Source organism: Marmota monax, unplaced genomic scaffold, assembly GCF_021218885.2.
Source record: "Marmota monax isolate L192 unplaced genomic scaffold, Marmota_monax_Labrador192_F-V1.1 WCK01_AAM20220418_F8-fsc00001, whole genome shotgun sequence".
Lineage (NCBI taxonomy): Eukaryota > Metazoa > Chordata > Mammalia > Rodentia > Sciuridae > Marmota > Marmota monax.
In genome coordinates this window covers 52,781,260-52,808,117 of record NW_026693777.1, presented here as the reverse complement: position 1 = coordinate 52,808,117, position 26,858 = coordinate 52,781,260, and the positions used below count along the sequence as shown (strand labels likewise).

The window sequence follows — 26,858 nt, the reverse complement described above, 5'->3', positions numbered from 1 at the left end:
CAATTGCTTGAACTGCAAAGAAAGCTCCAGGATTTGGACTGACAGTATGGCACACTATATGACTTTAAGAATCTTTACTCAGTACTCAACTTTTAATTGAAATTAAACGTACACATTTTAATCAGAACACCAGAGGGGAATATATTAAGCCTTTCCTTTTGGACACTCAAGCTTTGGGATTTACTTTCAGCTTTAGAATAACAAAATGTCAGAGCAATTAGTCCTTTACAAAAAGTTGCAGGACCTCATGGCAAGCAGCCAGAATCTTGCCGATTTCTTTTAAACTCCAGAAAACACTTTTCTCATACTGAATAAAATAGAGGAGACCCAGCCAAACAACCCTGGGCTGTAGGCCCAAGTTCACTTTAGTTCAGCAAATATTTGAGAATCAATTACATGTACTAGGAATAATAATGTTAGTAAAACAAAGACCAGACTTCTTAAATGATACATAAATAATTTGAGTAGAAATACATTTTTAAAGAAAAGGTTTTGTTTTCTGTACTTTACAGGATTGTATCAAAATCCAATTTTCTAAGTTGCCCAAATGGTAGCCATGAGAAACATGTAGCTATTGAGTTCTTAAAAATGGGCTAATCCTATAACCACCATATGATTCAGTTATACCACTCCTTGGTATTTATCCTAAGGAATTAAAGTCATTGTACTATAGTGATACATGCATACCAATGTTTATAGCAGCATAATTCACAAGAGTCAAAGTCTGGAACCTACCCAGGTGTCCATAATGAATGAATGAATAAGGGAAATGTGGTCTATATACACAAAGAAATTTTATTCAGCCATAAAGAAAAATGAAATTATATCACTTGCAGAAAAATGGATAAAACTTGAGAACATTATGGTAAGTGAAATAAGCCAAACACATAAGGTCAAGAGTTGGATGTTTTTTTCTCATATATGGCAGCTAGAGAGGAAAAACGAAAAGAAGGTGGGGAGAGGGGACCAAAAAAATCATGAAAATCAAAGGGAGATCAGTATAGGAGAGGCATCAAGGAGTAGGAGGAGAGAGGGAGAGGGGAAGTGCTGGGGAGTGATAATTGGCCAAATTATAGTTATATTGTGTGAATGTATGAATATGAAACAACAAATCCCATCATTATGTACAACTATAATGTACCAATAAAAATGTGGAAAAACAAAGTACGTAATACAAAGATAAAGTACCTTAGGAAAAAAAAACGTAAACCACAATAAAATAAAACATATTCAAAAGTATATTTTAAGTAAAATATTAGAATTAATTTAACCTATTTATATATTTTTAATTATAGGTGGACACAATATCTTTATTTTACTTTTATGTGGTGCTGAGGATCAAACCCAGTGCCTCACATATGCTAGGCGAGCGCTCTACCTCTGAGCCACAATCCCAGGCCCCAATAATACCAACATTTTATACATATTTGGGTCTTCTCTTTTTGTTGGAATCTAACAAGGGCAAATTCTATTCATATCCCTATAATGCTATCAATATGGCCATATGGAAGTATTTGGGCCATGGTGAATTGAACTTGATTACAGGTGACTTACATTTACATCCTGGGTTGACCACATACTGTATAATCTTAAATTACTCAACCTTTGTGAGCCTTAGTTGCCTCACCTGTAAAATGGGACTAATGTCATTTCTCATACACATAGCTGGTCTATATTAACAACAATCCTAAAAGTGCCTTGTTGAATCTATATTTGAAACTTAAATAGAAAAGTCTTTTTAAAAATTTTCTCTTATTTTACTACCTATTTATTTATTTATGGGTACTGGGGATTGAACCTAGGGACACTTAATACTGAGCTACATCCCCAGCCCTTTTAATTTTTTTTTTTTTAATTTTGAGATAGGGTCTCCCTAAATTGCTAACTGGCCTCAAACTTGTGATCTTCTTGCCTCAACCTCTTGAGCTACTGGGAGCCACTGCCCAGTTAGAAGAGTCTCTTGAAATTCTTGGCTTCAGGGTTCAGTCATAATAATTTGAAGATCTCTGTTCCCTGTAGGGGTAATGAACCAATTTTCAACCTACAGAAAAGTTCTTCCCTGACAAGTACATAACTGTAAGATGAATCATCTGGGACCAGCTAGATGTGGCCACAGAAGGTTTCTCTTAACATTAATAGAATTATTCTTCACAATTGTGTGGTGTTACCTGCTTCTGGATAAATATGAATTCACCTGATCCTATCAGGAAACCTCAACTATTTGAAGAAACTACGTTCAAGAGAAGTACTACAGGAAGAATAACAATGATAACTAGTAGTATTTACTTGAGTTAAGGGACTTCTGAAGTACCTAAAATGCATAGAAGGAATAGGAATTTTGATTGTTGTTTTTCATATTTTTGTCAACAGAATGTAAAAAAAGTGTGTCTCTGCATTTGGTTGTTTAAAATACTGTGGTAACATGTTAATCCATTTAAAAAATTAAGAGGAAATACACTTCAACATTTTTTTATATGTGCCAAGTTCCTGCAGGAGTTTGGAGCAGGATCCAAAGGATTCAACAAAAAGTTAATATGGAAGAAAAAGTTTCAGAAAATTTGTACTAAGTACAGAACAAACCCTAAAAATTTATTTAGCTAAATGCCAAACTTACTTTGATTTTTGAGTAAAACTAACGAGATTCTAATGTTAATTCAAAGTGCTTCACAGTTGGGTTATGAAGTTTTACCCTCATTTAACTTTAATTCCACTTACTAACTATGCACAATTTAAATTTACCATATCTAAAAAATTGTATATTAATTAAAAACAAATTAAAAAGTTTCAAGTGAATTAAAAATTCATGTTATATTTCTAAGAATTTTACTCACAATGGCCACAGGGTCATTGCTGCGGGTTGCAGCCAGGCTGAACTTCTTTACATGAGTGTTGGTCTCCAGAGCCTTTGCAAATTCCTTCAAGGTTGGAATCGGAATGTTCTAAAACAGAGAAGAAATTGCTAGCTGACAGATAAACCATTCTACAACACACTACCCTCAAGTTAAAGTCCTACAACTTCTTTTGTTTTGGTGCAGAGATTGAATCAGGGCCTTGTGCTAAGGACATATTCTATTTCTGAACTAAACTCCTAGCACCCCCTACAACTTGTAAATACCATTTATGTTTCTTAAACTGTCATTATTATTTTAAACACCATGTATGTGTTTAGATAGCTAGATAACACTTGAAAAGGGGTTCATGACCCATTCTTAGGCAACCAGCTATCCTGAGCCCATAGCACCACTTAAGAGTCCAATAAGGGAATCTAGTGCATTCTGGCATTCTCTTTTCTCTAACCAAGGAATTATACACATACCATGCTTGGTCGTTATTTCTTGTGTTCTCTATAGCCTAGGCAGATGGCCTTATCTGCCCATCTTTTAATATATCATGGTCTGTCTCTCCTCCATATCTTTAGATGTGGTTTCTTTTTGCCAGAAAATTCCTTTTGTCTTTTTCTCTGATTAAATTCTACTCATCTTTTAAAATCCAACCGAAATACCTCCTCCTTTGTTTATTGGCTTTCCTAGGCAGCATTAAAATTTTCCTTCCCTACAATTCCATACGTTTGGGGGCTTAACACATCGTGTTTTAATTGTTTCATGTTTTTCTACTAATATAAGTTTTTCAGAGTAAAGACTAAATCTTACTCGTCTTTATACTCTTTCATACAGCACTTAGCACAGTACTAACTACTGGGGAGGGAGGTGATATGAGGTGTAGCTAGCAGTGAACAAGTCCTGGCTGCACTGTAGATGTGTGACCTTAGCAACTTAAGCTCATTAAGTCTCACTGAGGATTAAATGACATAATAAATTTCAAGTATTTAGCAAGAGGTATGGCATGCAGTCAATACTCAATAAAGGTGCTGTTATTATTAAATGCCAGGAATTGGCCAAATACCTTAAGCAATGTTTAGACACACAACATGCCTTCCCCTCCCTTTGAGAGCAGAATAACTTTTTGCCAAATAGAATAAAATGGAAGTGACAATTTGTGACTTCAGAGACCAGGTTGTAAAAGGTATTAGGGCTTTCTCTTTGCTCTTTCATTCTTGGATCACTTTTTTGGGGGGAAGCCAGCAGTCATGGTGTGAGGACACTCAGGCAGCCCTAATGTGGATATTGAGGCCTCCTGTAAAAAACATGTGGGTGTGCCATCTTGGAAATGGATCCTTCTGTATCATCAGGCCTTCAGATTGGAGTCTGGCTAAGAGTTTCACTGTAGCCTCAGTTCAAACCCTGAGTCAACTACTCTTCTGTGTCATTCTCACATTTTTGACCTCACATCTGTGTGAGATAGGAGCTTGAGATGTAGCTCAGTGCTGTAGAACTTGCCTACCATGAGTTCGATTCCCAGAACTGGGGGGAAAACACAACTGTATGAAATAATAAATGTTTGCTGTTTGAAGCCTTTGAGTCTCAGAGTAATTTGTTATTCAGCAATAGATATAACTAATGCACCATGTTTAACTGAGTACTATGATTCTTTTCAAATAATTCTAGAAATTGCTTTTTTTAAAAAATCCACTTTTATGCCAAATGTCCTCCTTGATATAAGGAGAGCAACTAAGAACAGAGTAGGGAGGAAGAGCATGAGAAGAAGATTAACATTAAACAGGTGGGAGGGAAAGGGAGAGAGAAGGGAAATTGCATGGAAATGGAAGGAGACCCTATTTTTATTAAAAAAAATAGTCTAAGAAAGCAGAAAAAAAAATAAAAAAATTAAAAGACAAAAAAAAAATCCACTTTTTTTGCATAGGATATCTTGCCTCAAAATCAGTGATAACAAAGGCCAGTAAATGGGTATTAAAAGCAGGCCACCAGTCATCTCCAATAAGTTTTCTGACCTCATGATAAATCAGGTGGCTGATGACGATGATAATGAAATACCTTGATGTTGTTGAGGTTGACTTCTTGTAGGCTGGGATCATTGGCTTTCATCTGTTGCAGACTGACTTCCACATTTGTGGGATTGGGTGGTTCCTCAAATATTGGCTTGACCTTTTCACCTTTGACCACATCTAAAACACAAGTTTTGATTTAAAAGAGAAAATGTAAAGTCTCTCCTAAAAATAGAGATGACTTCCTCCCAAAATGGTAGTTCTTCCATGTGCTCTGATTCTAATAATACTGTAATATCAATGACAGTAGGCTTATTCTCAAGCATGGAAGTGACATAGCTCTGAGTTAAAGTTTGGAAGTTTGGTACTTCTCAACCACAATGAGAAGTCTCATGCTGGGAGTGGTGGTGAACACCTGTAATCCCAGTGATTCAGAAGGCTGAGGCAGGAGGATTGCAAGTTCAAGGTCAGCCTCACAATTTAGCAAGACTCTCAATAACTTAGTGAGACCCTGCCTCAAAATAAAAAAATAAAAAGGATGGGGGATGTAATTCAGTGATAAAGTGCCCAGTAAACCGCCCCCCCCCAAAAAAAAAGGAGAGAGAGAGAGAGAGAGAGAGAAGTCTGAGTGGATAACCCTGCATGGACTTTTAAGTATGGAAGGCTCTATAAGCAAACTTCAACCGTCAAGATACTTGTGGGCAGTTACTGCTGCTCATATGTACTACTTTCAGACTATTATCACTAGACCACAGATTTGAGATGCAAAAAAAATATCATAATGAGTCTCTTCATTTTCCAAATCTTATTTATTTTGGTGGGGGGGGGAGTGGCTAGGGATTGAACCTATGACCTCACTCATAACTAAGCATGTTTTCTACCATTAAGCTAACCCTCCAAGCCTGCACTTCCTGAATCTTAATACTCCTTTGGGCTCTTGATCATACTCCACCCTCTTCTGATTTCTGTTTTAGAATTTTAGGTTTGAGGAAGATATGAAAAGACAAAGGAATGGAAAAGAAGAATGGAAGCTTTCTCAAAAGCAAATGATAGAAAATTATATATATATATATATATATATATATATATATATGTGTGTGTGTGTGTGTGTGTGTGTGTGTGTGTGTGTTTATATACACACACAAAGGGTTAATATTCTAATATAGACGGAGCTTCTACATATCGGTAATACAACCTAATTAAAGATGGACAAATTGATACATTGAGAAGAATCTGTCACTCAAATTATGTCATTTGCAGGAAAATAAATGAAACTTGAGAAGAGGTATGCTGCTCAATTATGTTAAGCAAAATAAGCCAAACCCAGAAAGTCATGGGTCATAGGTTTTCTCTCATGTGGAAGCTAGAGAGAAAAAAGGAAAGGAAAGGTGGGGTGCCGCAGTCTGGCTGGGCACAAAATAACCGAGCCGCCACACAGCCTTGTAGGTTCAAAACAGGAACTCCTTTATTCTCCTCACTTCCGCGAACACCACGCACGCACGCACAGGGCCTTCTCCTGGGACACACCACACACCAACCGGAAATCCTTCCTCCGGCACTTCCCCAACCAATGGGAACTCTCCGGGAATCCCCGGGAGAACTCCAAAGTAGCAGGAGAACTCCAAAGTAGCAGGCCCAGGTAGACAGCAGGGGTCTAATATTACAATTGAATACACAGCTTAACATAACCATTATCATCTCAATGGCTTGCAGGTGTCACCTCTCAACCACTCTGTTCTGGCAAAAATGCCACGAGTCATTCTGACTTGGCTATGGCCCTCAGCAGTGGGGCACATCTCATGAAAATTGAAGGGAGATCAGTAGAGGAAGGGGAGCAGCGGGAGGATGGAGGAGAGGGAAAGGAGAAATACTGGGCAATGATAATGGCCAAATTATATCATTATATCATGACCATGTAACAAGAAGTCATTGGTGTATAATTATAATACACCAATAAAAATATGGGAAAAATAAATAAAAAAGGCAAAAAAAGAAACTGTCACTCAACCAAGAAACATAAAAAATAATTAAACTCCAAAATTAAAAATGAGGTACTACTTCATTAGTAAAAAACTAAAAAATGGTAAGATTTAGAGTGGCAACAATGTGTGTACATGGGGGAAGTATCCTTATATCTTATTGGTGAGAATGTAAATTTATGCAAATATTTTTGGGAGAGTAATTTGATATTACATATCAAAATTTAAATTTGCATACTATACAACCTAGCAATTTTATATCTAGAAGTCTAACCTACAGAAGAAGAGAGCATAAATACATAGATATACATGCAGGAATATTTATTGATAAATTATTTGTGATAGCAAAATCTGATAAACAAAATGTTAATCAGTGTGAAAATGTTAAATTTAGCATAATAATCTAACAGGATGCTATCTATTCATTACAAGAATGAAATAAACATACACGTACTGTTAAGAGATCACATTTTGAAAAGAAGTCAATGATACTTGTTTGTGTGTGTGTGTTTGTGTGTGTGTGTGTGTGTGTATCAACTTAGAAGATCATGTACTGGATTGCTAATAGCAAGCATGTTAGAATGCTACCCTTTGATAATGAAGCTTAAAAAGATGAGCCTTTCATATCTATAAATATATAAGAAACCAAAAGGCTGGGAATATGGCTCAGTGGTAGGGTGTTTGCCTAGTATGCACGAGGACCTGTGTTCCATCCCCAGCAGCCCACACAAAAATAAATAAATAAAAATAACGATTTCCATTTCTTAAAATGAACAAACAAACAACAACAACAACAACAAAACAGAAAAAACCAGCCAGGTATGATAGCACATGCCTGTAATCCCAGCAATTTGGGAAGCTAAGGCAGGAGGATTGCAAGTATGAGAACAGCCTCAGCAACTTAGTGAGACTCTTGTTTCTAAATAAAAAATAAAAAGGACTGGGGTTGTAGCTCAATAGTAAAGGGCCCCTCATTCAATCCCTGGCATAGGAGAGAGAGAAACAGGAAAGGGAGAAAGAGAGGGAGGGAAACAAAATCTGAAAAAAATAAAATAAAAAGGAAAAGAAAAAAGGATATTGCTCGTTGTCAGGCTAAATTACCCATGATAAATGCTAGTTCATAAATACGTTACTGACTAGAAGGCATCTCCCAAAGTGCCATCAGTGGGAATAAAATATAATTAATCCAAGCAAAGCTATGATATGCTGTGAGTTTTCACAGCACCTGGATCACGCTATACAAAGATTGCCTGATTAGGGGTCCATCCCTACTCTGCACAGATAAGTTCCTTTGGGTAGGAATCATTTTTAATTTGTATCTAAGCCTAGAACACTCTGGACATAAGGTAGGTATTTAGGTGACTGATGAATGAGTAACTGAGAGAGTTTAATTAACTGTACACTTCTCCAGGAAACACTGAAATAGAAGACAGTGGACTGGAACTTCTCTGGGCCAAGAAGTCCTCGCCAGCATGTCCTTCACGCTCTCTGGAGGAAGGAGGTACTCAAATTCTAATGCAAGCATCCATTATTGAGACAAAAAGACACTTGAACAGAGAAGATAACTTTGTCATGTTACCATCATCGATTAAAACACCCTTAGGAACATGAAACTTCACCTTCAGTGCTGGCTATGTAACCATGTAACCTTTTTTTTTTTTTTTTAAACCAACAATTTTCTCTTTTTACTGAACAGACCTACTAAGAAAGTGTGCTCTGGGCAAAATACACAGGCTAGTACCAGTTACACTGCCAGACAGAGCTCCTCTCATCAGCTTATCTGTGATGAATGACTGTACAGAGTCTGATGATCCTTGTGAAATGATACAGTGCCTTCCTCCTACCCAGCAACGTGTGAGGTTCCGAAGCCTCATGGACCCCAATCCCACATCCACTCACTTCTTACAGGCCCCTTGCCACCTTTGTCGTTGGTTGTTTCTTCATCAAACTTTGGATTGTTCAGCAAATTGTGTACTCCAAGGACAGCTAAAAACAAAGACAACAATGAATGAGCATTAAGTTTGGAGAAGCACGTTAGGATATTCATGGTGTTAATTTGCTCCTTGAAGAACAGTTCTTTAGATCATGAAGATAAGTCTCTAGGTTCCCTTTACTTGCACAGTGTGTGGTATATGTAAAGTGCTAAAGAAATTTATTTTAAAAACCCTCCTTCCAAGACTACCAGCGAGCTTAAATGTCTTTCTATATCTAAATGTGTAAAATCATTTCGGGTCTGAGAAACAATGGTCTACTTATGTTCCCCAACCACTAAATAACTGTTTGGATTGTACCCTAGTTAAGTAGACTCAACCATTCTGTTTTCTATCTGCAAAATGAGAATGTGGGACTGAGTCTCAGGATTTTGAAGATCTAATATTATATAGATTATTGCATATATCTTTCCAGAGGCAAAACCAAAAAGATAGAGACTCTCTTTTAGCATAAACCTCCCTGTCTCTCAGTGCTAAAAGAAGTTGTTCTTTCCCCACCTTCAATCAGCATCTCCGGGTGGGACATAAAAGTGACACCAGCAATAAAATGTCAGTTAAGCATTCTGATGTTAGTTTCCTGTATTACACAGAACTTGCACTAGGAGGCAGCACACTATGCAGGAAGCCACCCTGGGGCAGATGAATGAGGCAGGCCGAAGCTAGTGAAATTACAAGAGAGAAGCAGAGGAGTGCCTGAGATTCTCATCAGTCATAGTGTAAGCTACAAAGGAGGGAGGCGGCCAGCAGAGCACACGGAAGGGCAAATGGTTAGCACCAACAAGAATAAGAACTAAGGGCTGGGGTATGGCTTGGTGGTGGAGCATTAAGCTTTGAGCTCAATCCCTAACACTGTAAAAAAAGAAAAAGGGAAAAAAAAGTGAAAATTGGAAGCAAATAAATAAATAAATATAGTTAAAGGGACTCCAGAGCAGTCAGAGTTTGAGTCCTAACTCTGTTACATACTGTGTGACTTGGGAAGTTACTAAATACCTATTTTCTCATCTCTAAAATAGAGATAATGATTATACTTTATCTATTATAAGGATTACATGACTTCCTCTTATGTGTCAGTCACTGCTCTACATGCTTTGCATATTCTTGCTAAATAAATAAATAATTTGTTACCATGGCTCTGGCATTGTCTTAGGGAGATGTCCTTTTAGTAAATACAACCCACTGAGACCATACAACAAACACTCCTTCTTTCTCTAGCCCTATACTCACCAAGGAACTTCTACTTATAATTTGTGTCCCATTTCCAAATTTTATTTATTTAGTGATTAAAAGATGAGTTTTCAGGGTTGAGTGTGTAAGAGTGCTTGTCTAGCATGCGTGAGGCCCTGGGTTCAAAACCTAGAGCCAGGAAAAAAAAAAAAAAAAAGATGGAGTCTCACTATGTTGTCTGGCTAGCTCTGAACTCCTGGGCTCCAGTGATCCTACTGTTTCAGCCTCCCTAGCAGTTGGGACTACAGGTGCTCACCAACACACCCAGTAGAAGTTTTAATTTTTGTTTTAGCTGTTTCCTATCAATCTGGCTAACAGGTCAGTTCTCATCACCCTACTCTAATCTGACCACTTCTATGTATACTAACAAAATCAAATCTCTAGAACAGCAGGACTGAGAACTAGATTCTGGGCACTGACCACATGAGATATGGCCAAGAACGGGAGGCAAAGTCTTAAGAGATCTCTGACCTTTCCTTCCTGCTCTGTATCTGCCACAATAATATGGGCAATGCACTAACACTCTTTCTTATCTAAACTTGACTGTTTGTCAGTCCATACACTCATGGAGCTGCTATTAGTCTTCTGGAAGATTTACCCAAGAGAAGATGCTGCCAACCACCCAGCCAGGCTTCCTCTTGAGTTCCTGGGGAGCATGTGATGATGGACCAAGGCTGAGTCAGGATAAACAGGGACAGTTGTCTATGTGGATAATCTCTCTGGTTTTACTGTATGGATTTCAGGATCTAGAATCTTCCAAATGATTGGTGTTTTTCCCTTTCTCCTTTCTCAGGCATTTTCTGGGAATAGAAGTCCTGCCCTACATTCTCCCTTTGGGCAATTCCAGTAGAGACTATGAGACAACCCTTAGGAGGAGCAGTAACCATGATAGGATTTCTCCATAGCAACCACAGGGCTAAGATGAGCAGTTACTGCAAAGCACCTTCTTCACCAGGAAATGCAGGTGCCTCATCTTCTGTAGGGACCTCTGAGGGGTTCACAGTGATGACCTTTGTGTCAACAGCTGACATCATCACAGAAGAAATGAAAATGTGGCTGAGATGGTGGCATGTATTAAAGAAAGGCATAGGTGGCTCTGCTGGGAGGAAGATTATTATTATATATGTCTTCTAGGAGAATAAAAATAATTCTTGCAGTGGACTGTTTATTTAATTAACTTTTAAATTTGTTTTAATTAGTTAAACATGACAGTAGAATGCATTTATGCACTTTGATATATCATACATAGATGGGATATAATTTTTCATTTTTATGAGTGTACATGTTGCAGATCATATTGGTCATATTGTCACATATATACATAAAGTAATAATGTCTGTTTCATTCTATTATGTTTTCTATCCCCACATTACTTTTCTTCCCCTCCCTTCACTTCTCTCTAACCTAATCTAAGGTAACACTATTCTTCTCTAGTGCCCTCTACCTCATTGTGAATTAGCATCTGTATATTAGAGAAAACATTTGGCCTTTGGTTTTTTGGGATTGGCTTATTTTGCTTAGCATGATAATCTCCAACTCCATCCATTTACTGGCAACTGTCATAATTTCACTCTTCCTTAAAGCTGAGTAATATTCCATTGAGTACATATACCACATTTTCTTTATCTATTCATCTATTGAAGGACACTTAGGTTGGTTCCATAGTTTAGCTATTGTGAATTGAGCTGCTATGATCATTGATGTGGCTGCATGACTGTGTTATGCTGATTTGAAGTCCTTTGGGTATAAACCAAGCAGTGGGATATCTGGGTCAAATGGTGGTTCCATTCCCAGTTTTCTGAGGAATCTCCATACTGCTTTCCATAGTGGTTGCACCAATTTGCAGTCCCACAAGTGTACCTTTTTCCCTACATCCTCATCAACATTTATTGTTTCCTGTATTCTTGATGATTGCCATTCTGAGTGAGAAGAAATCTTAGTTTTGATTTGCCTTTCTCTAATTGCTAGATATGTCACTTTTTCATATATTTGTTGGTCGATTGTATTTATTCTTCTGTGAAGTGTCTGTTCAGTTCCTATGTCCATTTATTGATTGAGTTACTTATTTTGAGGGGTTCAGTTTTTGAGTTCTTTATATATGCTAAAGATTAATGCTTTATCAGAGATGCATGTGGTAAAGATTTTCTCCCAATCTGTAGGCTCTCTCCTCACGTTATTGTTTCTTTGCCAAGAATAATCTTTTTAATTTGAATCCATCCCACTTACTGATTCTTGATTTTACTTCTTGTGCTTTAGGGGTCTTGTTAAGAAAGTCAATCCTAGGCCGACATGGTGAAGACTTGGGTCTATTTTTTCTTCTATTAGGCACAGGGTCTCTGTTCTAGTGCCTAAGTCTTTGAGCCACTTTGAGTTGATTTTTTGGTGGACTGATTTTCAAGGCACCTTGCCCTAATAACACTGTGTGTGTGTGTGTGTGTGTGTGTGTATATATACACATTTGGAGGAGACTTAATGTACAAAAATGTTAGTATATGCAAGAAATCTTTCATTTTAATTTTTCATTGTTTTTAAAGAGACAGGGTCTTGTTGTGCTGTGCAGGTTGGCATAGCTCCTGAGCTCAAGTGATCCTCCTACTCAGCCTCCTACAGCAGAAAATCTTTCTGAAATGGGAAAGGGTATAGGTAATTGGAGTGAAAGATTTACTTTCCATTATATTTCTTTTGTACTATTTGAGCTTTTACTGTCTGTATGTAAAATCAATTAAAATAATAATTATCATTATCATGTTTCTAGTGTTGAGAAAATGAGAAGGCAAAGAGATCTTAGCATGAATCAAGATGGATTGGTGACTATGTGGAAGAGCAAGACCTCCATGGAAATTTCGTGATTACAAAATGTGATAAAACTCAATAACATACAAAATGTGAACACTCCTTGGAAAGCATAAAGGCTGTTATTTAGTTCTTTAAGTTCTCAACCCACCTTCACAGTTGTTTTCTGATTTTTCATAGTAACTTGAGTTTTATAGGATGGGTATTATTTGGGCGTTTTACAGAGAGTTAGAGCAAAATCAGATTTTTTCATGGAGATGAAGTCTCTGCATCAAGTCCTATAGCTACATAACGACTGGAGTCAATCTGGTGGCATAATAATACTCAGCAGCTATGGAGAAGCTCAAAGCCTGCTGCCAGGGGTACCAGTGCATGCCAGAGGTCACAGGGCCAGAGCTGAGGCTCACCTGCAAGGTCGTAAAGCTCAGTATCAGAGGCGCTGGCCAAGGCTTCTTCCAGTTCTGGATCCAGGGTCACCTTTTCTTCTTTATGAGTTTCTACAGGCTTTTCTTTGGGAATGAAGACTCTTCCTTTAAATCAGAAGGGAAAAAAAATGTTGTGTGATACTGCCTTATTGGTAGGGTAAGAGGTTGAGCAAAAAGTGCAGTTGTGGCCATTAAGACCTGTATCATTAAGTTATTTCATAACCAACTGAGACTGCTGAACCTCTGGACGGTCAATAATCTACCATTAGACACGAGGAATATTAGAGGAGAAATCCTGCATCAAGTCACACAGAAATTTGAAAAATAGTTCTTAAACACTGAGGAAAAAGATGGCTTCTACTTGCCTACTACCTGTAGCACTGCCTTAGGCAAGGGGAGCCCTGTTCTGGGCTCTGCACCTTCGAAGGCCCCTCTCCAGTCTTCTTCTGACTACATCTCTCCCTACCAAGGGAAAATCCATGAAGCCAAAGGGACATTCCCATCCAGAATGCTAGACCGCACTCCAGGCCTCTCGGATCTTGACATTCCCTGTTCCCAAAGTCCTGAGCCTGCTTCCATGGGCTCCTGTCCATATCCATGTCCTTGATGGCAGCCTATGCTGCATTCCCAGACAATAAGAGGGCCCTTGGGGGAAGTATGGATGAAGCTTAAATGTGTGGGCCAGGGTGTGTACTTGAGGCGCTGGCAGCATAGAACAGACTGATGTCCTGCATAGAATTTTTGTTAGTTCAAGAATGCTGGCCTTCTAGGTATATTAGGAGAATACATATATTTTAATGATTTGTTAGCTTTTAAAATGTTTGGGGAAAAAATGGCATGTGGGTCTCTATTCATGTTTTTTTTTTAAGAGAGAGAGAGAGAATTTTTTAATATTTATTTTTTAGTTTTCGGTGGACACAACATCTTTATTTTATTTTTTTATGTGGTGCTGAGGATCGAACCAGCGCCCTGTGCATGCCAGGCGAGCGCACTACCGCTTGAGCCATATCCCCAGCCCCTCTATTCATGTTTTTGCTTTGGACCTTGTAAATACTGGGGGCAGGACCATCCAGATAGTACTAGGAACTGGTGATCCCCCAGAGTTTTCCCTTTACATGGAGAGCTACAATTATGATCAGCTGGGTTAAAACAGTGACCTGGGGACACAGTACATCAAACAAGCCTGATTTTAGGGAAAAACCAGGGTCTCTATAATTAGAGATGGGGATCTATGAGTAGCAAGGCATTCCTTGCTTCCCATTGATGCACTCTCTGCCACCAGTTCCCATTTCAGCCAGTCACTCAGATTCCATTTATTACCACCCCTTACCTCAGAAAATGCCAATCTGTATTCTTTACTCCTCAGCCCAAACTTATGAATTGACAAATCACACTGCTTGAAGGATGGCACAGTACCTGCTCCTAACTTCCAGTAGGCCAACATACCCACATCCCACATATGCAAGGGCTGACAGGTAAACCCAGGATATTCTAGAGCCATTGCTATCGTATACCCTAGACCCACCTGCATTCCCTTTCAGTTCTTCCCAGGTTTTGACTTGAGTCTTCATTCTTTTTTGGAGCTGCTCTGACTTCTTGGGCATGATCTTTGAAATAGTCTCTTCCCTTTTGATCTTCAGAATCCCCTAAGACTCACCCCTCTATTATCTTTGTCACCTTGGATAGAACAGACAGCTGGCTCCAGTTTTAGCCAACTGGGACACAGACCCTTTCCAGGTCTCCCTAGCTGGCCTGGCCCATCTACTGCTATGGGAAAGGAAAGGTCAAACCCAAAGTTAATAACTCTCTCATGAAAACTTTCCAGGAGATTTCCTTGATCATAGGGGTTGAATATTTCCTTATTATTTACCATTTTATCAAACGACTGGATAAATGAATGGGAGCCAGAGCTGGGAACCCCAGAAGGGAAAGGAGGGAGCTGCTTGTGGCTGTCTGGGGCACCTTGACAGCAGGGCCTCCATCACTGACATACATCCTGTTTCTGGGCACCACATAAGCTGCCACCTGTCCCAGAAAGAAGGAAAATATACTGGGGGACAAAGTGGGAACATGACCAGAAGATAAAAAAATGAAGAAATAAAGCAAACCAATAACATCTCAGCCACTGGTGCTCATGGCAAACTTAATTTTCATAGTATCTGCAAGCCTGAAACATTTCCTTTTTGGTTCAGATAATTTTTTAAAAAAAATTTTCAGTTATAGATGGACACAATACCTTTATTTTATTTATGTTTACATGGTGCTGAGGATCGAACCCAGCGCCTCACGTGTGCTAGACAAGCGCTCTACCACTGAGCCACAACCCTAGCCTCTCATATGATCTTGCGTATAGAGTCAAAACAGGTTTTCTAATTCTTTCTACCCAGTACTGTTTAGGATTACCCTAAACATGAGGTATACAAGTGACCCAATAGTTACCAGTGTTCAGGGCAATGCTGATGCAGATCGTTCCTGTACTGCAAGAGTTAAATCTGCACTGAAGCTGCACTGAAGAGTTAAATCTGGCCCCAGGACTCTAGGGGCAGCTTCCTTCAGGCTGCATCAGGAACTAAGGTGTGGATTTCTCCTGAGGACCTCACTTCCGCCTCACACAGCCTCCTGCCACTCCTAGATGATTCTGCTCATCCTTCTGAGGGTACTGCATACTTCTTTCTGATCCCACCACTCTGTTTGGAAAATTTGCTCCCTGCTCATTTGAACTGTGCTATTTCCCATCCTTTTCAGCTGCAGTGTGACTATACCCCCCTTTTATACTTAGCTCCTGCATTCCTAACTCCCCATGATCCACCTGCAGCTTAATTTGGATCAAGAGATAATCTACCTTAGTGGCTCCTCAGACCTCTACTCCAGGAACAACAGGCAACAGCTTTCCCCTTATTATGCTGCCACTACCCTAATACTTGATGTTTATTGGTGTTTTATCAAATATTTTACATTATATATATATTTTTTTTTACAATTCAATTAGTCCAATAGCAACTGTGGTGCTTCAGAAACAGCTCCACACTTCCACAATAATCTCTGGTTATTGATCCAGTTCTTTTACTGTTCAACTTTACTTTTTAAATGACATTCTAATAGTGTATGATCCATTAAATATGCACAATATGGAGGACAGCAGTACTGCTGACTCATGCCAACTGAGAAGATAGGTGCTCTGCTTTCCACCGCCTTGGTACAAAGGCTCAGAGATGGCAGTCACTTGAACCCACGCTTATCAAGTGCTCCCCTTGGGCTGATTTCTGTGCCAGGACACAAAATGACCCAGACCCACTGTGGAAATCTCAATCTGATGTGGAAAACACACCTAATACTATCACAGTTCTGTGACAGCAACACCCAGGTATCATGGTGGAATCGAGGGGACTATATCACCTAGAGGTCAGGGAAGACCTGAGGTACTGATAGCTAAGCTGAGAGCCTTAGGATATGAAAAGTGGGATGTGGGTCAGAGGGAAGAGTCCATGAGAAGACAACTTGAGATGTAAAAGAACTGGGCAGGTTTGGGGAGGTGAATGCAGACAGTGGGGCTGAAGCTTAGTAAGGAAGGAGAGATGTATTCTGACAGGGGGTGGAGTCTAGACCCACTGCGAAGATTACAGTAAGGATCTGGGACTTAAAGCAGGAAAGCGATATGATCTGATTTGTATTTTAAAAGACTCTAGTTACTATAGGATCACCAAAGAGACACGGGTCCAAGTGACTGACTGTACTTGAGGAAGCTGACAGGCAACTGATATCATACACTCTTCCTCCAAACAGGAGCTCAGGCTCTGAAGCTAACAGTCTCCTTGTCTTGGCTCAGAGCTCAGCCTGGCGTGGAGACACATCCCCTTGCTCCTTACAGCTTTCCCAGCCCCATCTTCCTGAGGGCCATAAGTTCCTTAAGATCAGGGCTGGGTCTTAAGGTACCGGTAGTCCCAGTACTCGGTACCTGGCTCTGTATAGGGAAGGTTCTCAACAAATGCCAGATGAAGGAAGGAAGAACTGCACGAGCCTATCAGCATAGCTCTAAGATTAGGGGTGTGGTGCTACAGCCATCCTAGGCAGGGAGTGGAAAGGCTTTGTGGGGGCTTCAGCAGTTAGTAAAGCACACCAGTGTCGCTGGAACACTCCATCAAGCTGTTTCACGTTTTCAAAACTTTTCTTTGGAGTTAGATTTTTTCTCCATTGGACTAATTTGAGATCATCACACCCTAAATATTCATTTAATTAGCTTGTACAGTCTGCCATGAATATTTTTCCTTTTAAACAAACTAACTTTAATTTTTAAAGCAGTTTTAAGTTCACAACCAAATTAAGCAGAAACTACAGATAATTCCACTATATCCCAAACCTTCCTACTAACAACATCCTGCACCACAGTGAAACATTTGTTATAACTGATGAATCTGTATGGACACATCATTATCACCCGAAGCCCATAATTTATCTTAGGGTTCACTCTTGGTGTTGTGCATTCTATGGGTTTGGGCAAATGTAGAATGGCACGTATCCACCAGCCACTGTTTTAAGATTCTACATGCAGTTCATGGGCTTACTTCCATTTCCAGGTCAGTTCCCTCACTTGACTCTCCATGGCAGTACGTTAAGAGTCCCTTTGACCCATGAGGTGCTGCTGTGGTCCTTACCTTTCTTTTCTCCAGTGAAGGGCACAAAATCCTCCCTGTCTTTCTGTTCCAAGGCCTCCTTTTCCAGGTACATGAGGAGGTGCTCGCGGTCAAACGGGCCAGTGGCTGCTTTCTGTGTCTGGTCTTTCTGTCGGAATCCAGCTGGCAGCATGGCACTCTGACAAAACAGAGGTGTGGGCAGGAAGAAAAGATATTTGCTGGACAGATACTTGTTACTCACTCCCTCTTTCCTCCTTGCTATATGTGGGGAAGCAGGGAGAAAGATACCTGGGCAGAGACCTGTGAGGACGGAGGGTTGGGGTCCCTGGGACATCTCCAAGGCCCTGCTTATTCTAATACCTTGTGCTGAGAGGAGGGCTCCCAAGGAGCTCAAGTACAGCAGAGATGCTGAAGCAGCCTCTGGGCCTTCTGCAGATGCCTTCTAGAATGGGTAACAAGGCCTCTTTCCTTTTTGATTATGCTTAGGTTTGGCTAGCTATGTGCCCAAGATGCTCTCAGGCAATTGTGTGGAGACTCTAATAAGAAGCCAACATGGCTGGCTACATTTGCAACCTCTCTCCAATGGAAGCATCTGGGCAGGTAAGCGGCTATTATACTAGAGGTCAATACCTGTTTGATTAGGCCTTGAGATTTGTTCCTTAAGTTTTACAAAATAAAAAAAGACTGTACTTGTATTTTTTAAAGTGAAAACAAAGCCAGGCATGGTGGCACATGCCTATAATCTCAGTGACTTGATAGGCTGAGGCAAGAGGATCTCAAGTGCAAGGCCAGCCTCAGCAACAGAGCGAGACCCTATCTCAAAATATAATAAAGTGAAAATAATGTCCAAAGTATCTGACATATCAGAATATCATATAATTAATTTTAGTTATATTTTTATTTATAACAAAATCACTATTTTGAAAGTGTCTGATTTTAAGCTTAAACTTAAGATACATCAGTACTGAAGTGGTTGCTAAGCAAACAATATAACAAGCTACTTAGCTTTTCTTTTGAAAATAAAAATATTAGAAGCTCCATTAAAATTTACTTGATATTATATAGTCATTCTAATCTATCAATTATTGTAGGATAATCAAATTATTCATTTAAAAGAAATGAGATATAAAAATCTGCATATGGAATTAGAGACCTGTCTTAAATACTACCGCAGCAGACATTTCCTAGTCTGGGATCTTATTTATAATATCACCTATACAAGTCTGTCTCTTCACTTATTAAAGGGAGATAATATGATTTATCTCAACAGATTCTGCACCTAGCAAAGTTGGTGACACATTGAAAAATCTCAGTATAATTTATCCTTTCTCCTTTTTTTCTCTAAGTCTGATTACCATTTCTCCAACCATTTGAAAAGATTTTTCCTCATTTACATTAAACTGGTTTTTGAGAAATATATTTGACAAATCTTAAATAATGGCTATATGAGGTTCTCTATGAATTTTTTTTCCAGTACTGGGGAACCCAGGGGCACTCTACCACTGAGCTATATTCCCAGACCTTTTTATTTATTTTGAGACAAGGTCTCGCTAAATTGCCAAGGCTGACCTCAAACTTGAATCCTCCTGCCTCAGCATCTGGAGTATCAGGGATTACAGGCATGTGCCTCTGCCTGGCTTCTCTATGAATTTGTAAAAGTGACCTAGAACCAACTGAAGAAAAGAAGATAGAATTTGCATTTGGAGTTGAGGGGTTTCTACTATTGTGCAGGGACCAAGCCATGCTATTTACCCTGTACTATTATTAGCCACTCCAGGTCCATGTCACTAACCTCAGGATCTAGGTCATCTAGAACATTTTCCAACTGTTTCAGTTCCTCTTCTGAGAGCTTGCCAAGAAGCTCATCTTCATCAATGTTCTTGTATTTCTCCAGCTCTTTTTGAAAGGGGAGTGCCATAGCTTCTTATATGCCTTTCTCATGGACCATGCACCTTGAAGTAGTCCAGCTTCCTGAGACTTCAGATTAGCACTAATAAAAGAGAAATACTGTTGTCTTCTTTCTGCAAACAGGACTTATTAACAGAAGACAGTGCTACATTGTCATTGTCATCTATGGAACAAATAATTCAAAGAAAAAGTAATATTACCTTCATCTGCATTCTCAGAGCAATGTGACAGCTTACAAGGTATTTTCATAAATAGTATATGATCTTTATTTTTTTTTTAATCTTTACAACAATCCTGTGAGAAAACCTGCACAGATACTCGCATTCCCATTTTACAGATGATGACTCTGGGGTGAAGGTGACCAAGTGCCTTGCCCAAGGTCATGAAGCTGGGATGTGTGTGCCTGGCCCTCTCATTCTCAGTGTAGTGAGTGCTTTCTCAACCCTACTCCTTTGCCTCCCCAGCTTTCCATAGAAAAATAGTGGAAGAACAATGCATCGATTGTAAAAGGCAGTTGTAAGAAGCATGCTTGTGTCTTTTCAGGGAGAGAGTGATGTAAAGAATACAAAATGGGACTCATTCAGGAAAGAGAGCTTGGAAGTCTATGTGAGAAAGCATTGTCCAGTAACTCCCCTGCAATCAAACTAAGTGAGAGTCTAAAACCATGGCCACACAATCACTCTCTCTACTTTTCTCTTTTCTCCTTTATCCCCCCATACCCTCCTCCCCCAGTACTGGGGATGGAACCTAGAGAGGCTCTACTATTGAGCCACACCACCAGCCCTATTTTTATTTTTATTTTTTATATTTTGAGACAGAGTCTCATGTTGGAGAAGTAGCTCAGCAGTAGAGTGTTTGCCTAGTATGTGTCAGACCTTGGGTTCAATCGCTAGCATTGCAAATAAACAAAAAAGACAAAATCTGCACTTCTAGGCAAGTATTCTACATATAAAGCTACTAAGAACCCTACTCTGATTAATATCTTTTTTTTTTAACCAGGGATTGAATCCAGATGCACTTAACCACTGATCTATATCCCCAGCCCATTTTATTTTTTTTATTTTGAGACAGGGTCTCGCTAAGTTGCTGAGGCTGGCTTTAAACTTGTGATCCTCCTGCCTCAGCCTTCCAAGAATCTGGGACCACAGGAATAAGTCACTGCACCTGGCTCTTTTCTCCTCTCTTTTTCTTCCATTCTATTTCTATTCTCATTTCCTTTTTTAAAGCCACATTCCCTAATTCTTCTTACTTTATGCCCTTAGACTAGCCTCCTTTTAGCTACCTCCCTTTTTTTATACCACCCAACTCCTAAACTCTCAATCAAAATGAAATTTTTACTCAGTCCCTTACAGAAGATTTTACAGAGCTTCCATAGAAGATAATTCTGCATTCAGGAAATAGTAATGCATTTAACTGATAGTGTTGATGCTGGTGAGGTAGATGGGTGATTAGAGAGGAGGGTTCATGGAAGGAAGGAGAGAAAAGAACCAAAGATAGGATGGGACATCTATAAAGGGTCTTCCTTATGTTAAGAGACTCGGATCTTATTCTGCTGAAGCCCCCACAACTTTTAAAGTAGGGGAGTGTCCCAACATACCTGTTTGTTTTTAACAAGACAGTACAAAAGGAAAGAATGAAGAATGGGCTGCCATGGAAGAGACTGGTTGAAGGTGGGCCACTTAGGGGCCATTAGAATATTGTCCCCTCCCCTTAATTCAACTGTTCACAATGGTCAGGTTTGTGGTTTCATATCCTTTCAACAAGAAATGTAGCTCTATCTTCCTTTGCCCTCCATTTTAAGCCTCAATGGCTATACTTCAGTAAAAAATAAATGAAAGTCCTATGAAAGACAGAGAAACCAAATTGATCCCAGATACTTTGTTCTGGTGACAGCCATCACTAATTTATTGTATGATATGAGACATGCAATTCATCTGTCAGGCACTTACAAATCCAATGAGCTGGTTGAACTACCCTTCCTAAAGGATTCTTAAGTTACACAATATCACATTTACTATTCTGAAATTGAGAGCTGTTTTAGTTGATGGGGTGCTATAAACACTTCACCAGCAACAGTCAACATGTGTTTGTCGCTGCCTATATGTACATAAGCACCAAGAGTACCAGTCTCAAAATAAGCACATTGGGGACCGGGGTTGTGGCTCAGCGGTAGAGTGCTTGCCTAGCACATACAAGGTGCTGGGTTGGATCTTCAGCACCACATAGAAAGAAATAAATAAAATAAAGGTATTGTGTCCAACTACAACTAATATATATATATATATATGTGTGTGTGTGTATGTGTGTATATGTATACACACACAAATATATATATTTTAAAAAAAGAGCACATTGGGTATCAGGGATCTGGAAGGAAACCCCAGGAGCACCTGTGGAACATTCTTTTAAAACCTAGGAAGCAAGGCCTCAGGGGAGGTGGCAATGCAGGTGTGTTTAGTAGTACTCCCAAAGGAAGGTCTTATTTCCACATAATTACAGAGCAGGTTTATATGCCTAGGATCAATGACGTTTAGTTCTTTTACAGATTTTGTTGTTGCTGTTACCACTCTTAATGGCTCAGAAGAGAGACTGTTTGGAAAAAACAGACATTGAAAAGTGATTTTTAAAAAGTTGAACTCTGAACATGAAAAAGTTTTAAGAATATTGATAAATCCAGGACCGGAGGCACACACCTATAATCCCAGCAGTTTGGGAGGTTGCTAACAAACCACTTTCCTGTCAAGAACTTACAATGGCTCCTTCTTGTCTACAAAATAGGATTCAGATAATCTAGCATCCAAAGCCCCCATAATTTGGTTTTAATCTGATCTTCCTGTTTTCTCTCCCATTACTTTCCTAGAGAGACCTCTGCTCCAGCCAAAGTGGTTTATCTGCTCTCTGTGGTAGGCAGAATTATGGATTCCTAAAAATTCTTAGACCCTAGGGCTGGGGTTGTAGCTTAATAGTGAAGTGCTTGCCTTGCACATATGACATGCTGGATTCGATCATCAGCACCACATAAAAATAAATAAAGATATATGTTCATCTACAACCAAATATATATATATATTTTAATGTCCAGCCCCTAATTTCCAGTCCTGTGAGTATGCTGCTTTTCATAGCAAAAGAGACCAGATGTGATAAAATAAAGGATCTTAAAAAAGGAAGACTGCCCTGGATTATCTAGGTAATTATGAATCCAAAACTCTTAAAAGATGGAATAGGAAGGCAGAAGAGTCAGACATCAAAATTTCATGACAGAAAGCAGAGAATCAGAATGATGCGATTTTTGGCTTTGAAGATACAGAATGGGGCCAGGAGCCCAGGAACATCCAGAAAGCAGTACAATCCTGCTGACACTTTGATTTTAGCCCATTGAGATTCTTCCCCTGCCCCCCCCCCCAGCAATTGAATCCAGGGGCACTTAACCACTGAGCCACATCCCCAGCCCTTTTTATCTTGAGACAGATAGACTTGCTCAGGGTCTCACTAAATTGCTTAGGGCCTCACTAAGTTGCTGAGGCTGGCTTTGAACTCATGATCCTCCTGCCTCAGTCTTCTGAGTTGCTGAGATCACAGGCATGGGCCACTATGCCTGGCTCCCACTGAGACTCTTCTAATTTCTAAAATGGTGTAAGACAATAAATTAGTGCTGAATTTGTGCTTAGTTACTGAATTGTAAGTCACTGAATTTGTGCTTAGTTACAGCAGCAATAAAACAATTAGTATACTGGGGCTGGGGTTGAGGCTCAGTGGTAGAGCATTTGCCTGGCATATGTGAGGCACTGGGTTCGATTTTCAGCACTGCATATAAATAAATAAAATAAAGGTCCATTGACAACTAAAAAATATTTAAAAACAAAACCAGTACATTCTTATCTAAACCCCTCCATTTCCAAGTGAATTGTTTTGGATTGCTTCTGTTTGCCCCTCCGTATCAACTCCCCACCCTGTTCTGTGCCTCAGGAACAGTATCGTTAGATTGCATCAATGGGTTCCTGTCCTTTCTGGCTTCTATTTGGCCAACCAGAGACATCAGCAGGGAACTGGAGGGCAGGAGGAGAAGGAGGTGGGGTCCAGAAGGTCACATCCCCCCACTGCTCTCCCTTGCTGCTTTGAGGCCTTGGGTGGTGAAGGGTCTCTACTGTCTGGTGCCAGAATTCTGCCTTGCTGTAATCCCTCAACCCTCTCCACATCATTGTAAATAGTCTCTTTATTAAAAATTTCTCAAGTCATTCCGTTTGAGTGTGTCCTCTGTTTCTTGTTGGGAAGTTGGCATACATAGCTCTATTACTTGGAATGCCCTTTATTCTCATGGCCTATCTGTGTGCTCTGCTTTTGTGACCTGGCTCAGATCCCAGCTCTGCAGGACCACAGAATGTCAGAGCTAAGCCAGGTCTTGGACCACCCAATCCAGCAACATGGTTGTTTTCCTCCTATTCCTCTGGTTTCTTTTCACAATTCTTCTTCCAGTACCTTAAATACTGGCATTCCCCAAAGTCTTGTCTAAGGGATTCTTTTCTCATATTACTCACCTGTCCCTGAAGTTTTAACTGATACCCTGAAGACTCCAAAATCCGTATCTTCATCCTAGACTTCGTTCCTGAGGACCAGACCCACATATCTCCAACTTAAAATCTTCCCACTGCCTTATGAGTAAGGTCCAAATTCACAGTCTGACTTCTGTCATCCTGATCAGCCTCTTCCGCCCTTACTCCCCATCTCCTCCTGGATCCAGCCTCCTGGACCACTTCCAATTCCTCTGCTCAGAGCAGTCCCACTCCTTCTCCTCTGGTCTCCTCTTTCTTATGCTCAGTATGAGCTTCACTTCCTCCTTCAGACCCCTACACAAGACCTGGGTCATTCCCTACCACATGGCTCCCTTCTGATTACAGCTGTCCTTGGCTTTATTAGAATCACATGTTTTATCTCTGTTTTCTTTACTAATCTCTGTGAGGGGAGTACTATATCATATTTATTCACTGATAAATATTAACTCCCAACACGAGTCTTGACCCACAGTAGGCATCCAGTAAATATTGTGCAACCAATGAAGAATGAAGGAAATGAGCGTAGGGAGGTGCAGTGACCCTCAGGTCTAATGCACTTTCCATTACATCCGCCTCCTACCATGGAGCTTTCTGAGGTCACCTCAGCCCACAGAAGTTGCTCCTTTCCTTAAATTTGCATTGCCTTTGTCACCAATTTGATGTTCATCACTTGATATTATCTTTCATATATGCTACACATATGGGTCTCTCTCCAACTATACCACAATCTCGCAGAAGACAGGGACCATGTTGTCATCCTTTATATTCCTGGGCTTCTCAAGGTCAGGTTTGTATATTCATTCAACAAATGCCTATTTTAAACCTGCTGTTTCCAGACATTGCTGGGACAAGAGCAGTGAATAAAACCAATAATATCCTGTGCTAATTGAGCTTATAGTTCATCAGGGAAACATAGATTAATAATGTTAAAGCAAATTGTGTATGTTATGTCAATGTACCAGCAAATCTCAAAGTCAGAAGGGAAAAAAATTGTACCATCATAACTTTGAAAATTCAGAGAAAAGCCAGTCATTATTTAAACAAGAAAAAAAAAAACACAGATATACTATGGAGAGGATGCAGCCTTCTCATAAATTTTATTTTTTATTCATTTATTTATTTACTTTTGCAATAGTGGGGATTGAACCCACATTCTCATAGCTTTTAAAGTCAAATCATAGATTTTCTGGTTTGTGGTTGGCCTTTGTAGCCCCTCCGAGGCCACACAGGGTCTGCATTTGCCAGGCTAAAGATGCTACAGTGCAAAGTTTGCAAAGCTCTGTCTCAGCCTGACCTCTGGCAGGGCGTGTATCCCACAGCAAGCATTCAACATGCAACAAGAGACCAATACACACACTGGAGGGAAGGACACATCAAACAAGGCTTCAGGAGTCAAGGTGGGCAAGCATACAAAGCTGGTTAGCAAAATAGAAAACAGGGAGGAGAGGCTTGAGCTTAAGGAAAGATGGCTTGAGCCCTTAAACAAATCTTTTTTTACCCAGAAATATAAACCTGGGGAAGAAAAACAGAGTATGGCTTTCTTTGTTTCTCTTTCCACTAGCTTATTTGTATAACTACACTATGAGAAAGGAAAATCAGCCAGTCACATGGTGCACACCTATAATCCCAACTACTTGAGAGGCTAAGGCAGGAAGAGGATCATGAGTTAGAGGCCAGCCTCAGCAACTTAGTGAGGCCCGATCTTAAAATAAAAAAAATAAATAAAAAAGGGCTGTGGGTGTAGCTCAGTGGTACAGTGCTTCTGGATTCAATCGCCAGTACTGAAAAAATAAAAGGAAAAGGAAAAGGAAAATCAGATATAACAGGAAGCGCCCAGTTTTGGGCCCTGCCTATACACAAAGATGAAACCAAAGCCCAAACAAACACCCCTATTTATTGAACCCACACCAAATAACAACGCAGTAAACAAAAATTACTCTTAAAAGTTAGTAAAAAGTTTTTAAATGGGCAAAACAGTACAAGAAATTGCTTAGGAGTAAATACATATCGAAGAGTGCCATGAAGAACTGCTCATGGAAAGGAAAAAATGCCACCTTGGGCTTCAACTGTGCTGGTAATGATTTATTTCTAAGTGAGTGAATCAGTAAATGAAAGGGAATTGTTCTTTATTCTTTTCATATATCCTCAAAATTCTGTAATAATTTAAAAACAATTAATGAAACACTTTTCACAACAGCCAAATCTGCATTTTCTAAAACCAGCAAATGAGAACAAAATTAGCCCATCAATGTATCTTCCAACAAAACACAGACTGATCCTATATATTTAATTCACTTCTAGCTGCTGGGCAAATATAAAGAAGTGACAACTATAGTCTGTGTTTTGGAATCTGGCTGTTTGAAGATGGGCCGGTCAAGTCTTCCTTATTTATAAACAACCAAATGCCTCATACCACATTGTAGGAAATAACTGCAGAGGATGAAGGACAGAGAGTGAGTTGGGATGAGGAGGAATTTCAGGCAAAAAGTATGGCAAAGCAATGGGAAGGAGTAA

The 26,858-nt window shown here is 39.6% G+C and overlaps 1 protein-coding gene across 4 annotated transcripts in view; it reads right to left on the bottom strand.

Annotated features, from left to right (window-relative positions):
• The window catches only part of Tmod2 (tropomodulin 2), a 46,348-nt gene that overhangs the window by 14,420 nt on the left and 5,070 nt on the right, over positions 1-26,858 (bottom strand). For 3 of the 4 annotated variants that reach the window (XM_046461457.2, XM_058584805.1, XM_058584804.1), the window contains exons 2-7: positions 19,679-19,876; positions 17,908-18,064; positions 13,238-13,360; positions 8,722-8,808; positions 4,893-5,023; positions 2,832-2,939 (exon numbers count right to left, since the gene is read on the bottom strand). In XM_046461457.2, the coding sequence (XP_046317413.1) occupies positions 2,832-2,939; positions 4,893-5,023; positions 8,722-8,808; positions 13,238-13,360; positions 17,908-18,064; positions 19,679-19,804 (732 nt within the window). In that variant the 5' untranslated portion in view covers positions 19,805-19,876. Of the gene's footprint in view, positions 1-2,831; positions 2,940-4,892; positions 5,024-8,721; positions 8,809-13,237; positions 13,361-17,907; positions 18,065-19,678; positions 19,877-24,329; positions 24,349-26,858 lie in introns of those variants that run through there. The other variant, XM_046461458.2, reaches the window with a different exon arrangement.